Genomic DNA, 19,043 nt, shown 5'->3' on the forward strand with positions numbered 1-19,043 from the left:
TCATTCACACTCAAGATACCTTCTTAAATTCTACCTTATATCTTGGGTTATATCGGCATATATATAAACGTCAAAGCCCTCACTGACTCACTCATCACTAATTCTCCCACTTGCCGAGTACCTAAAAGGCTGAAACTTGGCTCCGTCATTCTCTATCATGTCCTTGGAAAAACTAACCACTTCTCACTGTCCTACATTCGATGGTTTGTTCCAGACCACCATCTAATGCAACACCCCGCCAGGGGCATGTCAGAATGGGATATGAATAGCAGTCCGTAATGCAGGATATGATGTGCCAACCATGCAATAGTACATCGTACATTACCTCTGTAGATAGAAATTCCAAAGCCCTCACTCACTCAAAACAATTACTTTGCAACTTGTGTAAAATTAACTCACATGTTTCTATCAACTACTCCACCGTAGCGCAGCACGGATATTCCGCTAGTCCTGCTAAATGTTTTACCTTTATGTAACCCGGCTGTAATTTATTCATCGCCATGTGCTGTATGTTCTTTATTTTTATGTATGAGCCTTGTGACTAACTTGGGAAAGGAGGGATATCAAATGCTCATAAATAAATAAATCCCTGTCCTCAGCTGGTCAAAACAGAAGAAGCTGATCCTAAATCTTCCTGCCTGCCACCAAGCCATCAGACTGGCCCCAACAGTAACATTGCTTCCATTAAATCTAGGTGCCCTTTCCTGACACAGCAGCAGTTCTTTGTTTTGTGGTGAATTGCTGCTGCCCCAAGGCATCACTTGCAGAGTTTTCTTTTAAAAACCAGGTGTTTCTGGCTCAGGATGGCAACAGCGGCAGGTGTTTTTTCTCCAGCTGGCATGAACAGTCATTTTGCTTAACAGCAACGTCAGCTGTCTCATGCCCATATAAGACCACTGAAATAGCACTACCTTAACCTGAATTTTTCATTTTGCCTCATGTAAATGTGTTACATAAACTGTGGCTAATTGCCTGTAAAATCATAAGAATCTATCTTAAAATTAGGGAAATTGCAACGAAGATGTTTCCCGAATTTCTTTTCAGAATGCATCACTTTTATGCCCTGCAGCAGGAGCTGGACATGTGGCTGGTGATGGAGTCGTTCCACACACACACACACCTTTATTCACCAGTGGCAGTAAAACTGTGGAAAAGTGACAGCATGCAATGTTGGCAATTATAGGCCTGGGACCTTGTACTCACTTCATATTCCTCCTTGAACCCGTAGCCTTCAGCACACTTCATCTGCGTGATGTGCTGCAGCAAGTCTGCCACACGGATGGCGGGGTGGAGCTGACCTGTCTGGTAGGGCACATCTACTGGATCCCGCTTCTTGTACGTGTGTGACTGGACCAAGCTGCTTGTGTCGCTGGCCATCGTGTGGCTCTCGTCTAGGAAAAGAATATCATGCGGTATGCGACAGGTTTCACACTCTAGCTCACAACCAGCAAACCGAATACTTCGGAATCTTAAAAAAAAAAAAGGATGGTTTCTAGCAATCTTCAGAATGCATTGCCGAAATAATGGGCTAATAAAAAACTATTTAGGGTGCTATGGAAGCAAAGAAACCCAATATTGTGCAATTTTTTTACTGTTTGTTGAGTGCATGACACATCTGAATGACTTAGAACCAAAGTTGCTACAATGAGTATGTGGCACAGCAGTCAGAACTATTTCTTGCTTTACATTAAAAAAAAAAAAGCTTTGCTAATGTAAACTATATAAAATATACTGTTTGGTGGGCACACCACTGCTTTATGCTTCTTTATTTTTTCAATCCCATTTTGTACAAGAACATTTTTTTTTAGCACATCATCAAGCGCCACCAACACCACAATAGGACTTGCTCTACTTCTCTGGAGGCAGATGATTCTTAGGGTATGCAGTGAATATTATACAAATGATTAAAGGAAAAAAAAAATAGGTGCACACAAATGGATTTTACAGCTAGGGTTGGAATGAAGATATAAATATGACATTTTGAAACAAAATACAGGAGAACATATGCAAGGGGGGGGGGGGGAGGGGGAAGGGGGAAATCATCCACTCGGGGGTTAATGAGTTGACTGACAGTTCAGCATGCTACACTACCCAGAGCTTCACAACACCTCATGGGCTGTCACACTAGGCATGAAATGTTATATGGCAACGGCCATGCAAGCCAACACACAACAAAACCAGCTGTGTGGGTCAGGTGTTGTGGGAATCACACAAGCTCCCTCCACCTCCCCCTCCCTTACCCCTTTCTCCCCCTCGGGGGAGGGGGGCAAATGGGGAACTTACCATTTATTGGAACTTTTAAGAAGATACATATCAGGAGGAAACAAAAAAGAAAAGAAGAGGAGGAGAAAAAGGAGACAGGGCATAAGCAACAGTACTGTTTGATAACTACAGGAATTCTTTTGTTTTCTGTTCTTTAGGGTTTGCAGCTTGGTCCCTAGTTAGTGAGTGACTGTGAAACTGGGCAAGATTGAAGGACCAGTGTTCCCTTTGCTTTTGTTAGATGAACCCTGTTTGAGGTGCTGTTTAGAAAAAAAAAATGAACTAAACATAATTAGGGATTCCTTTCTCACAAAGAAAATAAAGATCAAAATAACTGCTTGAAGAATGGGGAGCTGCTAAATAAGTTAGATTGCTGTACTGTAAAAAAAAAAATTAAAAAAAATGACTACTATTCCAGATAGGATGAAAAATGTCTTAAGTGAAAGGAAGTCATTAAGTTTTAATTAAGTGAGTAAGTGTAATTCTCTTTAGGGGTGAACCCTCTAACATTCCCTCCCTCTCCTGTCCCTTAGCGAGAAATGCCCTAACTAATCTTTATTGCTGGATGAGAGGAACTTATCTCATAATTAGATAATACACAGTATACATACAATAGAAGGGAATATTTTTTTTGCTAACAAAGCAGTTTTTTTTTTTTTTTTGCAGTGGTTATGTACATTGTCCATAACTAATAAAGGGGAAAATATGTGCATACAAGAAGGTGGAGATACAAATGACAGACAGGTGTTCTCTATTTTCATCCCATTAGCATGATTTAGTTTATCTGAAAAGCTGTTTCTTTTTTTGTTTGTTCTGACAGCGAACTGCAGAGCCTTCAGTTCTGTGCAGGACATCACTGCCAGGAAAAGCAGAACAGCACAATTTTACCCACAGCTAAGGATGTGTAAAGAACTCAAACGTGGAAGCTGAGCAGGCAGATTTCAGCCTGGTTTGAAAGACGTTTTGGACTTTCCCTAGATTTGCTGGGGAAATGTTTGGAATTTTTGTTTTTCAAACAGATCTAGAGAAAATCTCATGCAGATCTGAAGAGGTTCCACTCTGGATTTTCACTAACCCAGGCCATATTTCTTTCATATCCAAAGTGGATTTTCTTATAATTTGCCAAATGAGCAGATTTTGTTTTGTAGGTTGAACAAGTTGGGTGGTGAACCTCTTCTAAAGAGATTCACACATCTCTAAATATGGTGGCAGTTCATCCTTTCTGCAGATTCCAGCAGGCTGCAGCACTCATCTGACTAACTGAGCTGTAGCCTGACTGGATAGTTTTATCTTCTATCTTTGACCTATTATAATGTCCTACACTGGACCAGTTTTCGATCCTTTTAAATGAGCACTATAAAATCTTGGTTTTAGTTAATTTGCACTCTACCTAGAGATTTACTTCAGGAAAGAAAGCCTTTGCTTTGCCCTACTAATTAATAATGGTAGCAGACAGCAAAATAATTTAGGACTTGATTCACTAAAGCTATTCTCCTAGCCTGTGTTTATGTGAAAAGACCTTGAGGCTTCACATACTTAGTCTACAAATGGAAAAAGTCAATCACTCACAACAGGCTTGGGTCTAATATAGGTGCATCTGTCCTGTATGGAGCAAAATATATTCAACTAACAAATTTAAGCATTTTATGCAGTTTTAAAATTATCATAATTTTCAATATTGCTGTCTTAGGGCCTGAGTCATTAAGCCATTTCTTCTATTCTGTGTCTATGGGGAAAAAATCTTATTAAATCAGGCCCTTAGTTAAAGGAGAAATATTAATTGATTGAATCAATATACTGGTTCAAAAACTGTATCTTATTTGATCCAACTAATTTGTGCCAACATTTTGGGTCAATTTGTTTGCAAAGGATGTTAAAGGGCTTGGAAGGAACCACTCTCAATAAGGTAAGAAGTTCACATTGTTCTAAACTAGGTTGTGACCTACTACTTTCTAAAAAATAGACTAATTCTAATTATTAAGCATTTAAAACTCAGCTTATAAAATGCCAGTGTGTGCATGGTTCAGGTCTCTCTGCTCTAACATTTTGTAAATGGTAGGTATGCTGTAGCCCCTTTGGCACACACTGAGCACATAACAGCAGAAACAATGATTAATCAAAGCCATGCTAACTTCTGGTAGGTAATATGGCACAGGTAGTATGTGCAATAAAAGCTAGTCATACACTTTTTCACATTTGAAAACAATTGTAAAATGGCATTCACAAGTAGCTGAGGATTTTCCATTCTCTCAATTAAAAATTAAAAATGAAAAAAATATTTTGTTGATGAAATCTAACTGAATGCAGCCACTCTCATAAAGGAATACTACCCATTTAAATATTTATTTTAGAATGAAGCAATAACTGGGACTGTTGAAATACAATAGCACAGATTGTGATGATGGATTATTATGAAAATAAAATGCCCCCAGTAGTTTATACTTCGCTCTCAGAAACATAAACATGATAGGGTACTGGTCAGTGAACACTCATACCAGGCAAACCATTTGTTGAAATGACTGCTTATCATCAAAGATGCCCAGCAAACCATTTCAACAACATTATTGCCAGATAATGGCAAAACAGTGACAAAATAAAACACTGGATTCATAAAGTTATTATTATCCTACTATTACATTTCAAAGTTTTATTCCACAGAATAATGCCATTTTTTTTTTTTAGGCTAAGGATGAAATATCTACCAGAGAAAACACTGCATGAAAGCAAGGCACACACAAAATATAAAATCTTTAAAAAATCTCAGACTGTCATTTACACAGATTTCAAAGGGACATTGGCTGAGATTAGCATTCTTCTTGCCTGCATAATGTTTACGGACGCATGCAGCTTTCTGAGGGCTGTTAGAACCCTGAGTTTTGGGGGTCTCTGTAAAGTTAAGTCTGCGAGATTTCATTCAGCTTTCACTTATTTTACAGATCTTATTATATATATGTTGCTTTATTTACTATAGGACTGGATCCGAGGTAGTTATTAGGGAGGTTTTACCAAGGGGGGGGGGGGGGGCTTTTTAGTTTGAGCTTTTTATGGATTATATTGGTCCTATCCTGATAACTTCAAATATTTATAAGATCGGTATAGGAGATATATCTTCTTGCTTTAAATTAGTTTGTACTATTGAAGGTTATCAATTAAGAGCATTTATAATGGGGGTAATTTTCAAACTGTGTTACTGCAAAGTCTGGAAGTAGTGTTTGCACCAGTTTTCAAAGGAAACATATGTGCATGCATTTACTTTTACAATTGCTCCAGGGAAAAGTACCTGAGGAGATTTGCATCTGTTTTTCCTGCGGATGCATTTCCTGACCAAAACTCCATGCATAGTTTTGAAAAATCCCAAACTATGCATGTAGTTTTTTTTTATTTTCCCCAGGCCTATGCCCGCCCCTGGGAAGCCCCACCGCACTCATTAAAAGCCCACTCCTCAAAGAACCATGCACGTAATTTTACCCTCACACAAGGCAATTTTTAGACAGGCGATTTTCTCGGGTGCAATGCTTTCTACCCATGCAAATCCCTTTGAAGGTTGCCCTTACGGTATCTTGTCATGTGTTCTTGATATTTTGTCATTATTGTTATATTTTTCATAAGTTAGAAATGGCTTCAAGCCATTTGATATAAATGATAAATAGAACTAAATAAATTATTTTATTAATCTGTGGCAAGGATTTGGTTATACAACTTCTGCTGGCAGCAACTTTGCTAACTTATTCTCCGAGTAAAATTTCTACTTCAAAAATAAAAAAAAAGTTATCAGGGAGGAGACCAAACTATTCACTGGATTCATTAAGAGGGCAATTTCCAAAGGCATTTCCATGCATAGAACAGTTGCTTTACAAATGGAGATTGCCCATCCTCTCTATGCAGAAAAGTATGCACATAGTGCCAGTACACGCATACTTTTACCTTCCTGGGAATGGAGTCCGGGAAGCCTTGCGCACGTGTCCAGTTACACACATACGCGTCCTCACATTAAGTTCTCTGGAAAAAGTGCGTGCACTTGTAAAAGTTACGTTTTTCCCTTAGAAAATGGGCATAAGGTCTGCAGGTAAAAGGCAGCTGCGGCGTTTACACTTCTGCACAAAGTTTGAAAGTTGCCATTCATCCAGTCTTAGGAAGCGTGCTTTGTCACAAGTTGTAAAGGTGAGGGTCTTGTTTTTCACAAGATTTTGCTAAAGGTACAAAATGGGAGAGATCCTCTGGAAGGCAGAACTTATGCTGGAACAATTGCAGTTGTTAGCTTTCCGGCGTGAATGTTGTTGGCCAGGCAAATCTGTGTTCATTTTAGGTCATAGTTATTAGTGGAACATGCAATTCAGTCACTATTATACTGAAAAGAGGGCACTTAATGTGGGTATTTTTTTACTAAGCGGCATGGAAATATCATCTCTTTTATGTCTTTATAAATTCCCAGTGGCAATGTTTTGCGGATAAAATCCCTTTTTTGCCACGAGCTTTCCAGTTCCAGCACATAACATCTGGCTTATATAAAATTAATAGAACTATTAATTGCTGCATTAGCAAACTGCACTTGTTTTTACTGACTGTAACACACTTAAGGTCCTTTTCAGCAGGAAATACTAAGCTGGCATTGTACTGTATTACATTATCACTTACGGTTCGTATTTGTAAGTCTGAAAATTTAAGACAGCTGAGATAATAAAATGTTATTAAGAAAAATGCTGATGCCTAGCTGATGTCCACAACTGTTGCAATTCTTTTATTTGTTTTTTTAATACAGTAGTGGTGCTCCAGATACTTGCCATAAATCTTTGTTCTCTTAATTGGATGTTAGCACCCATTATATTTTTGCCTTTGATAGTGACTAGTAGGGGTGGGGGAGGCGATGAGGGGGGGTCACTCAGACAACTTATTTCCAGCAGATTGGCAGGTAGAAAAAGAATGACCACCTCCCACCAAAACAGAAGAAAAAATGAAATCTCAAGACATCACACAAGCTACGGCATCTAACACTGCCTCAAACTAAGTCATTTCTGCAAGAAACTTTGATAAAGGGAAATGTTCTCACCTAAAATTGCAGTTGGCACAAATGGATCTGTCATACATCATAAGCAGGTCAGTGCAGAAGAGGTGAAAAGAGAAAGAACAGTAAATGACTGACAATGCACCCCAGGGTTTTTTGTTTTTTTTTCCCCCTGTAGAAAACTACAAGCAGCATCTGGTCAAAAATATGTAACAATTGTGTGGTTCCGTCTTACTGTGAGCAATAATATTGCTACTGTGGACAAGGACAGCTTTGATGACTATAAATGGCGATGAAGAGATGAAACAATCACACAAAACGCTTACTGCTTACCTGGGTAGTAGGAATTGGGGACCGTTGTGCTCAGTGTGTTAGTTTTCATTGTGAATGAAGATGGGGAAGATACAGCTGAAATAATGAGAGAAATGAGTCAGTGATGTCTGAGGGTAATACTGCAACTGTACTAAAAAAAATATTAATTTAATGTGCTGTAGTTGCAGAAGTCTTCAGAGGAGAGCTAATGCCGCTGAGCTGACCACCTGCGATTCACAAAAAGGCTAGCAGCACTTGGGCTAATGAGGATTCATTGGAGCACCCTTTATTAGAGATGGGCAAAACATATAAGGCCAGACAACCAGACTGAATTTAGCCCAATCTGAGTTCATCCGATTTGCAGGGGAAATCCATTGACCTTGATGTAGTGCATTTTTAACATCCTGGGTCTCCAACTCCATTTTAAAAAATCAAAATATTAGTTGGTTGGTGGCTTGGCCAATGGTAGTCCATCACAAAACAGGTTTCTGGCCATCCCTTGGATTATAAATTGGTGATAGCCTGCCTAACATCAAAGCATGCAGGGACAGAGCAGAGGGAACAGGTTTTACATTAGGCCTAACTGTTGTGCACTCTCTCTGGTGATCACTGCTCAATAGTCACCCCAGATTTACATGATTAGTTTGTTACATACATGGTTCACACACACATATACACGCACAGTGGATTTGTGGGGGACAAATACATATTATTCTGTGATTTTGTTAATGTGTGATCACTGTGGGCTAGTGAATTGGGTCCCTGCTCATTGGTCATTCAAACAAATCATTTTTATTCAGTGTATTACATACACAGCATACACATGCTACCTGGATTTCTGGGACAGACATAACTTTTGTGTGCGCAGAAGTAGGGAAATGTGTGACTCTGGTTCTGTGAGTGCCTCTCCTCACTATCCTGCTTCATGGACAGATTTTATTGCTATAGCTATGTATTGTTTAGTCAAATTCCCAGCTATTAGAAATAACAGGGACAAAGGATACATGCTAAGCAGAGGCCATGGAAGAACTGGATACAAATAGTGTAGGATGATATCACTAAGTCAATTTCACATACTTGTTGCAGAACTTATTTGCAAAATAGCAGCAAACTGTCATGGGCACCTTCAGAAAAGAGGTAATAATAGTACAGCAACACTACCAATAGCATTGTCAGAAAAAAGGACAGTACCCAAAAAGGAGGAAGTGACAGGCATTACATGTAGTGGTTTACAGAGAGTGACCATCCATGCCACGGTTCTGGAACATCAACTTCTAAATACGGTGTCATTACCCCCACCATGTAGAAATATAATGAAACCTAATTCATCCTTAGCGACCCTCATTTTCAGTGTAAACAATTTCACCCATAAATTACTGAATATTTTTTGTCTCTCTTGAACAGCTGTGGAGGCAGCATTTCCAAATTTTCCTGAAGCCATAATTTTCCTTCTCCCCATAAGAACATAAGAAATGCCACACTGGGTCAGACCAAGAGTCCTTCAAGCCCAGCATCCTGTTTCCAACAGTGGCCAATCCTGGTCACAAGTACCTGGCGAGTACTCAAACATTAGATAGATCACAAGCTACTATTGCTTATTAATTACCGTCATAGCAGTTTATGAATTTATCCTCTAAGAACTTATCCAAACCTTTTTTAAACCCAGTTACACTAACTGCTGTAACCACATCCTCTAGCAATGAATTCCAGAGCTTAACTATGCGCTGAGTGAAAAATAATTTTCTATGATTTGTTTTAAATGAGCTACTTGCTAACTTTATGGAGTGCCCCCCGGTCCTTCTATTATTTGAGAGAGTAAATAACCGATTTACATTAACTTGTTCAAGTCGTTTCATGATTTTGTAGACTTCTGTCATATCCCCTCTCAGTCATCTCTTCTCCAAACTGAAAAGCCCTAACTTCTTTAGCCTTTTCTCATAGGGCAGCGGTTCCATGCCCCTTATCATTTTGGTTGCCCTTCTCTGCACTTTCTCCAGTGCAGCTATATCCTTTTTTTTTAAATTTATATTTTATTGAAAGTTTTATATGCAGTACAATATCAAAACTGTTGTACAAACACAAGAATGCATATCCTTTTTAAGATGCAGTGACCAGAACTGCTCACAGTGTTCAGGATGCGGTCTCACCATGGAGCGATACAGAGGCATTATGACATCTTCTGTTTTATTTTCCATTCCCTTCTTAATAATTCCTAACATTCTGTTTGCTTTTTTGATTGCCACAGCACACTGGGTCGACGATTTCAATGTATTATCAACTATGATGCCTAGATCTCTTTCCTGGGTGGTAACTCCTAATATAGAACCTAACATTGTATAACTACAGCAAGGGTTATTTTTCCCTATATGCATCACTTTGCACATCTCCACGTTAAATTTCATCTGCCATTTGGAAGCCCAATCTTAGAGTCTCGCAACATCCTCCTGCAATTCATCACAATCCGCTTGAGATGTAACTACTCTGCATTATTTTGTGCCATCTGCAAATTTGATCACCTCACTCATTGTACCCCTTTCCAGATCATTTATAAATATATTAAAAAGCATCGGTCCAAGTACAGATCCCTGAAGCACTCCACTGTTTACCTTTTTCCACTGTGAAAACTGATCATTTAATCCTACTCTCTGTTTCCTGTCTTTTAAACAATTTGCAATCCACAAAAGGACATCGCCTCCTATCCCATGACTTTTTAGTTTTCTTAGAAGCCTCTCATGTGGGACTTTGTCGAACGCCTTCTGAAAATCCAAATACACCACATCTACCGGTTCAACTTTGTCCATATATTTATCCACCCTTCAAACAAATGTAGATTTGTGAAAAAATGCCTCTGACCTCCTCAGACATGAGCCAAGAGGAGCCTATGTAGGCTCAGTTTTGTTGATCTCATCTCCATGTGCTGAGAGTTCTGACGACCTCATCGCCATGCGCCTGAGAAGCCACTGCTTAGGTCAGGGATGAGCAAACTGGGTGATCAGTCCCCCAGGGAGGGCTTGAACAGTACTGAAGGGGGACAAACTGGCTGCCCAATCAGGGAAGAAAAGAATAGCCACATGTGCCATGGAGGCTCTCCTCCAAGAACTTATCCAATCCTTTTTTAAACACCGCTATACTAACTGCTCTAACCACATCCTCTGGCAACAAATTCCAGAGTAATTGTGCGTTGAGTGAAAAAGAACTTTCTCCGATTCATTTTAAATGTGCCACATGCTAACTTCATGGAGTGCTCCCTAGTCTTATCTGAAAGAGTAAATAGCTGATTCACATCTACTCGTTCTAGACCTCTCATGATTTTAAACACCTCTATCATATCCCCCCTCAGCCTTCTCTTCTCCAAGCTGAAAAGTCCTAACCTCTTTAGTCTTTCTTCATAGGGGAGCTGTTCCATTCCCCTTATCATTTTGGTCGCTTCCTCCTCTTTGGTTTCTCAATTTTATATGCTGCTTCTTTGCAATCTATTCAGAAGGCATCTACAAGTATTATTTCCTCTCCTAATAACCACTTTTGTCTCCCCCCTCTCCTCTATCAAATGCTTCATTATTTTAAATGTCCAGGATTTTACTGCTTCCTCTAGTTGTCTTCACAGGGGGTGGTCTTCATAGGCATATTCCCCCTTCCTTCAGATCCAAGATGTGAGTTCTTTCTATGGTGGCATAGGTAGTCCTTTGTGGCCCAGGCGATGGTGTGCTTTTCCTTAAGAGTGCACTTTTCTGTAATTGTCTTGGCTGCTGGGACAAACAGGCTGGACATAGATTGGGTGTTGAAATAAAATTTACTGATTATCTCAAAAACGTCCATCAATGGGGACTCCACAAATGAAAATGTACAATGGAAATATTTACACTGTCTTCCTGGGTCCTTTTCAAAGTTCCTGGGAGGGAGCTTAACAGTGTTCCTCGCAGTGTATAAACTGTCCCTGTGGGTTAAGGAAATCCTATTGGGGGGAATTCCCTGAATCCTGGAAAAATCCTACTTGAGTCCAATGTTCTGTCTCTTGTCCACAGGCTGTGTCCTGGTTTCTTAGGGTGGAGATGCTGTTGAGGATTTCCTGATCTTCTTCCATGTCCCTGAAGGGGTTAAAGGGTCACTTAGGAAAGATATGGCTATCGTGGGAAGACTACATTAATTCTTTGCATTGGAGTTTACTGAGGAGGATGTTGGGAAGATATCCAGGTTTTCAAAGGTGACGATTCAGATGAACTGACCCAAATCATGGTGAACCTGGAAGAGGGGTAGGCCAGATAGACAAACTGAAGAGTAGCAAATCACCTGGACCAGATAGTATACATCCCAGGGTTCTGAAAGAACTAAAAAATGAAATTTGTAACCTATTATTAAAATCATCCATTGTACCTGAAGACTGGAAGGTGGCCAATGTAACCCCAATATGTAAAAAGGTCTCCAGGGATGATCCAGGAAACTATAGACCATTGAGCCTGACTTCAGTGCCAGGAAAAACATGGAACTTATTATAAAGAATAATATCACAGAACATATGATAAACATGATTTAATGGCACATAGCCAAGGGGAAGTCTTGCCTCACAATTCTGATACACTTTTTTGAAGGGGTGAATAAACATGTGGATAAAGATGAACCAGTAGATGTGGTGTATTTGGATTTTCAGAAGGCGTTTGGCAACGTCTCTCATGACAAGCTTCTAAGAAAACTAAAAGTCTTGGGATAGGAGGAAGAGATTTCGTTTTGTGGATTGCAAACTGGTTAAAAGACAGGAAACAGAGAGTAGGACTGAATGGTCTGTTTTCACAGTTGAAAAAGGTAAACAGTGGAGTGCCTAAGGGATCTGTACTTGGACTGGTGCTTTTTAATATATTTATAAATGATCTGGAAAGAGGTATGATGAGTGAGGTGATCACAAGTAGTTAAATCAGAGTAGTTAAATCACAAGTGGATTATTATACATTGCAGGAAGACCTTGCGAGACTGGAAGATTGGGCATACATATGGCAGATGAAATATAATGTGGACAAGTGCAAAGTGATGCATATAGGGAAAAATAAGCCATGCTGTAGTTATATGATGTTAGGTTTAAATTTAGGAGTTACTACCCAGGAAAAAGATCCAGGTGTCAAAGTTGATAGTATGTTGAAATTGTTGGCTCAGTGTGTGGTGACGGGCAAAAAAGGCAAACAGAATGTTAGGAATTATTAAGAGTGGAATGGAAAATAAAAGGGAGGATGTCATAATGCCACTGTATCACTCAATGGTAAGACCGCACCTTGAATACTGTGTGCAATTCTGGTCATTGCATCTCCAAAAAGATATAGTTGCACTGGAGAAAGAACAGAGAAGAATGACCAAAATGATAAATGTTATGGAATGGCTCCCCTATGAGAAAAGGCTAAAGAGGTTAGGGCTGTACAGCTTGAGAAGAGTCAGCTGAGGAGGGATATAAAATAAGTCTACGGATTCATGAAAGGACTTGAATGGGTAAATGTGAAATGATTATTTACTCTTTTGGATAATGCAAGGACTAGGGGTCACTCCATGAAGTTAGAAATTAGCACATTTAAAACAAATCGAAGCAAATTCTTTTCTACTCAATGTACAATTAAGCTCTGGAATTCGTTGTCAGAGGATGTGGTTAAGTCAGTTAGTGTAGCTGGGTTTAAAAAACATTTGGATAAGTTGCTGTAGAAGTCCGTAAACTGCTATTAATCAATAGGGAATAGCCATTGTTTGTTGCCGGCATTTTTAGCAAGAGATCTATTTAATGATGGGTACTTGGCAGATATTTATATCTTGGATTGGCCAGTGTTGGAAACAGGATACTGGGCTTAATGCACCCTTGGTCTGATCCAGTATGGCATATCTTATGTTCTATGTACTTATGTAACTTCCAATAGATGTGACTTTTCTGAAGGAAAAGTCTGATGCACACAGGAAGCCAGCTATACCAGCCCAGCTTCCCTATGAGGAGCGGTGGATCAAAAAGCATCCACACAAACAAAAGGGGGAAACCTTCTGCAATTCCAAAATTGTCTCTGGCTGGGGCGGTGCTGTCACTGGTCTTGCTCCTTCTATGGTAGAGGTTGGCTCACAGATCTTCATCTCTTTTCCTCTGGATCTGGGGACTACCTTCACTATAAGGGTTCAGGTTTTCATTCCAGTCACCAAATATCCAAAATCTTAGTTTCTCTTTAAAAAATGAGGCAGACCATCTCAGGTGAGTCTCCTCTGAATACAAGTACATTAAGTTAGGTTAGTAGGCCTAACTTAGCAAAGAAACACAAAAATCAGCTTCTCACTTTCCAAAGACTAACTGAAACTGACCACACTGCTCTTACTCCTAACCCCCCCCCCACCCAAGTAGACTGAAACTACCAATCACAGCCTGCCTTAAAGGAGGGGCTGCACAGGACTGATGTCTCTCACTAAGCTGATCTAGTGGCTGACCAACAGGTTGCCACATAAAGTTTCTAGTTCCCTCTTTTGGGGTTATGTACCCCTCTTACTTTTCACTATATATCAACATTCATTTCCACTCCCATCTCACATCCTCCTCTTTATGCAAATCTATTTTTTCTTGGTTCCATTTATTTCCTCAGATCATTCATGCCTCTAAGTCTTTATCACTGCTGTCCTCAATGTATGGAATTTGCTATTCTGGCAATATGCAATACCTTGTCTCTCTTCATCATTTAAGTCCTACAAGATGATGTATTGCTTCTGCAAAACATCCTATTAATGTATTTAATATTTATTTATTTATTTACAATATAGGCTGCATAATCCAATGTTCAAGGCAACCTACAGCAAAAACAACATAATTAAAATAAAATACTCATTACAATGACAGACTACTAAAATCTGCTGATCACGTCTCCAACCAGAAGCATTCCTGCAGCTGTTCCACCTTCAACTCTCTTGTTTTTACAGCTGCTTCTTATTTAGATCATAATTTTTATGTCTTGAGTGATTGTGTATTGGATATTTATTTTTTTATTTTATTTATTTAAAAGAATTTATATGCCGCCTATACATGGTTCTAGTGATATAATGTAATCACTTGTAAGATATCACTGCCTATCCAGGACAGACTTTGTCATCTTCCTTCTTAGTATTCCACTATCTTGGGTAGCTGAGCACACGAGACTAGCTATTTAGCTAATATCCAGCACCCCTCCCTTTCCATGTCATTCCACAAAGCTGTCGCCAGAACATTCAACCTCCTAGGTCCCTTGTATAGCTGCCAGACAGGCCAAGCTAAGCAAGCAAGCATCTGCATTTCTTCTGGGACTTGTGGATCGGCAGTATACAAATCATTTAAAATAAATACATAAAGTAATGATGAGAATTTGCTTTCTGAAGCAGGAAACTACAAAGTTGGGGATGTCTTCTTTTCCTGCTATGGGTGATACAAAAATATATCTATGTTGGATGCCTTTTTAGGGGGTGAGGGAGAAGCATGCTGTTGAGGAGTGCTACAGCTGCATTTCCCGCTAAAACCTGCACTTTTCATTCTTGGCAGAAGAGACAGGTTTCCTCCAGTGTCTGCAGATAATTGAGACTGCTGTTTTAATTAGGCTGAAGGATTTTGGATGGTCATTGGGGAATCACCTGCTGCCATGACAACTAAAACTAGTGCAAGCAGATGTGGATGAGTCTAATGTATCTGTGGGAGTTACTGCATTGTGATCAAATAATAAGGATTCAGAGGACGAGTTCCATTTGGAAGTTTTTGCTCATTTCCCTAGTCTGAAGGATGAAGTTTTCTTCTTTTGTTGCTACTGCTCTTTTACCAATTTTATTAGCAGTACCTGATCTATTCTTGCTGCATTCTGCCAGTAACTCTCAATGTGTGCTTCAGTACCCTGCTGCCTCTGTTTTCTTTTCTTTTTTATACTTTGTATTTATTATATTTTACAAAGAGTCCAGGAAACATTTTTTGAACACAACATTGAGGGAAGAAAATAAAATCAAAATTAATCACAAAAAAAAAAAAGAAAAAAATATAAATTAACCAAGTCAATGTGAACAGTTCACAAAATAAGTGGGAGGTAGAGTACCCAATTTCAAAAAATGCTAAATAGAAAAAGCCAACACACTACTGATGGACCTAACTGTATACCTTCGAGTGAATTCTACACTTACCCTTCATGCTCAGACTTAATCTCAAATTTTCAAAGCAAATTTATATGCATAAGTTCGCTTTAAAAATTTTTGCAGGCAATTGTCCCGTTACACGCCCACATTATCTGGCAAAAGGTTAAGGGGGAAAACTTATATATACATACTGTTTGCAACCCCAAAGACTGCGCATAAGTTCCACAGCTCCCCCCCAACCCCTGCAACATCTCTCCCAGTCTGAGTAAAAGCACATTGCTTAACCAAGTCATACGTGTAATTTTACACAGGCATCCCTGCTGGACCATAAGAGTTACTTTACTGCTCGTGGTTGTATGGCTTGAATGACAAGCTAATGGACACTGCTTGAAATTCAGTTTTCCTCTTACCACCTCCTAAAAACATCCACTGTGGGAATTTCCACCCTGCAGCATTCTCTCCCTAGAAATGCTTCCTCCGGTCTGACTTGCAGACCATACTGCATATGGCCTTGGAAGCTCCTCAATACAGCATGTTTCATTAGTCCAATGAAAAGTGTCAGACGCTACAAAACATTTGAGCACTGTGTTAAATGTAAAACTATTTGAAAGAAAGCCAACAAGTCAATGATACATTTGTAAAGCTAGTGGATGTTGCAGCTTGAAATGTTTTTCGGCACCGTATTCCAAACGGAATTTATACAGGTGCCGGCACTTAAATGCAGGGCTGCCCTTAGGTGGAGGAAACCAGGGCAACCGCCAAGTGCTCCACCCTCTCCGAAACTGGTGGCAGGATCTCCCCTCCCTCTTCCCCCGGCCTGCTGGTGCCTCCTCTGCCACCATCATGGCATGGGAAGAGCACCAGCGTGGGGAGGAGGCAGTGACAGATTTTTGTTGGCCCTCGGCACTGTTTTTGGGGAGGGGAGGGAGGCAGAAGGTCCGAGGCACAGTTTCCTGTGTGAGCTCAGAGTGAGATTCTGTGGCAAGAATTAAACAATTCTGAAGCACACTAGTAAACATTTCCATCTTTGACATTGTATGATAAAAATGAAATAGTTTTCTAACCTTGTTTGGATCTGTATAATTTATTTGGTGTCCATTGGGTCAGTAAAAGGAAATCTCCAGCATCAGTACAAGGGATGTGGAAAGGAGGAGGCGGCTAAGAGAACCAAGAATGGGGAATGGGGAGGAAGGAGGATAAGGAATGTGTTAAGGAGAAGATGGGAGATGGGGAAGAATAAGGAAGAGGGGGAGGATCAGAAATCTGGGATGGGGAAGAGGAGGGAGGAAATGGAGGAAGGAGTGTGTGTGGAGGGGGATCAGAGGAGGCAGGACCTAGAATCAGAAATTTGGGGTTGTGGTGGTGGTGGGAGCTGGTCCCAGGATCTGGTGAGAAAGGAGAGTTCCACGTTCTGGGGATACAATCTGAGATCAGGTGGTGGGGGAGAATTTTAATTTCAGTGGAGGAGGGGGGAAGTGTCCCTTCCATAGTACAATCAAACTCTCCCTTGTATCCCTCTACCCTCTCTAACTTCCCACCCAATCTGGCATACCCACTCAGTGCCAAACCCTTCTGTCTCTCTCTCACACAAATGCTGTCCCCAGTTCCCTCTCTCTCATACAGGTACACCCCCCCCCCCCAACCAATCCCCCCTCTCGTCCTCCAGTTCCTCTCCTCACTGCCCCAATGACCTCTCTCAGACCTTTCCTAATCTCCCCAAAATGATCAACCTTTGCTTTGCCTGCTCTAGGCTTACGTCGCCCCCTCCCTTCCTTTCCCTGAAGGACAGGGACTAGATGAGGGAGCAGAGTGGCTGTTCTTTGCTCTACTATGTCTGTTCCAGTTTTAGCCTCTCCCCTCCTGTTCCCTGTGAAGATAGGGGCTACAGCATGAAACAGAGGGCTGTTCTCTGCTGAGTGAGATTCAGCTCTGCCGGCTGATAGCAAATCTTCAGTTGACCTGCTGCTCGCCTCTCCCCACCCGGTTTTTTGCCTCCCTAGACATGGGCCTAGTGTGCCTATTGCAAATTCAGGCCTGGAAGGAGGTTGAAAGAAAGAGAGGTACCACTGCTGTTTTCCTCTCTTTCTCCTCTCCCTCCCCCACTGGTGCTTTTCTTAGATTTAAATTCAGGAAATTCTATTGTCATGACAAAACGTGTACATGTGTTGCCAAAGTAATACATAAAGGGGTGGGATTTTCAAACCCCAGCGTGCGTAAGTCTTGGGGCTTGAAAAAGGTGGGTCTGAGGGGTGGGGGCGGGGCTAGAGGCACTTGGCACAGCGGCCATTTGCCGTTGTGCCGGGGGATCGCGCGCCGGCTCCTGCTATGAGACAGGAACAAAAGGTGAGATAAAAAAAAAATCGGGCTAGTTAGGATAGGGATAGGGGAAGGGGAAGGGAGGTTAGGCTAAGGGGTTGGGAAGTTCCCTCCCAGTCCGCTCCTTAATGGGAGCGGACTGGGAGGGAACTGGGGAAGGCCCCGATGCGTCGCCGCGCGTAACTGCATAACTCTACCCCCCCTTGCGTGCGCCGACCTGGCATGTTATAAAATTGCGCGTCCGCGTGTGTGCGATGGGTAGCGCACGCACGTGGGCGTGCGCGCGTAAGTTCTGAAAATCTTCCCCAAAATGATTAAAAGGAAAATAAAGAAGAAAAAATAAATACTAATGCTAATAACAGCAATTAAAACTACAGGGTGGAGATAAATTAATAGTGTGGACAGTTTCCACGCTCTGGTGCTATTCTGTATGTCCTTAATCATGGCAGACAGGGCCAGTGCCCCCAGCTTTATTGATCAATGCTCTGCAGAGAACAACTCTCCGTTTCCTGCTCTGTCCAGCCTCTCCCCTCCCAGGAGGTAGCCTGCTGAGATTAGGAGGAGAGGGGCAAGACTGGAGCAGACAGAACATAGCAAAGAAGAGCTATTGTGCTGCCTCATCCAGCCTTTGTCCTCCTGTCATCTCCCAAGGACTGATACAAAAGGGGGGGGAAAAAAAGGTGCTGGTATTATGTACCCTCAGGTACCATCAGAAAACCCTCCCCGAATTAAACCCATGCCCATTGTTCTTCCTCCTAAAAATCTACAAACTGAATCCCAAATAATCTTGAACTTACATCTGCCGTTTAGATTGTGCGTGTCCATGAAAGAGAAAGCGTCGTCACAGTTCGTGCCTTGTTCAGTATAGCTTTTATCCATTGAATTCACCATCACCGTCATTTCCTGCCGGGTGCTGCTCAGTGTTTCCTTCCGCTTTTTAGCCAGTTTTCTTAAAATAAAATAAAATAAACATATCAAATTTTACATTTTCTGATAACGGCTAGAGACTGACTTTCTTCTACAAGCCCAGTGTGTCATACAATTCAAAGTTATTTACCATTATAAA

The 19,043-nt window shown here is 40.8% G+C and overlaps 1 protein-coding gene across 9 annotated transcripts in view; it reads right to left on the reverse strand.

Annotated features, from left to right (window-relative positions):
- The window catches only part of PTPRM (protein tyrosine phosphatase receptor type M), a 1,907,823-nt gene that overhangs the window by 341,706 nt on the left and 1,547,074 nt on the right, over positions 1–19,043 (reverse strand). For 5 of the 9 annotated variants that reach the window (XM_029591025.1, XM_029591022.1, XM_029591017.1 and 2 more), the window contains 5 exons: positions 18,775–18,926; positions 7,598–7,672; positions 7,310–7,336; positions 2,284–2,295; positions 1,204–1,391 (listed from right to left, as the gene is read on the reverse strand). In XM_029591025.1, the coding sequence (XP_029446885.1) occupies positions 1,204–1,391; positions 2,284–2,295; positions 7,310–7,336; positions 7,598–7,672; positions 18,775–18,926 (454 nt within the window). The remainder of the gene's footprint in view (positions 1–1,203; positions 1,392–2,283; positions 2,296–7,309; positions 7,337–7,597; positions 7,673–18,774; positions 18,927–19,043) is intronic. The other 4 variants (XM_029591024.1, XM_029591018.1, XM_029591019.1 and 1 more) reach the window with 2 other exon arrangements.

The sequence above is a fragment of the Rhinatrema bivittatum genome, chromosome 2 (assembly GCF_901001135.1).
Source record: "Rhinatrema bivittatum chromosome 2, aRhiBiv1.1, whole genome shotgun sequence".
Taxonomy (NCBI): Eukaryota; Metazoa; Chordata; class Amphibia; order Gymnophiona; family Rhinatrematidae; genus Rhinatrema; species Rhinatrema bivittatum.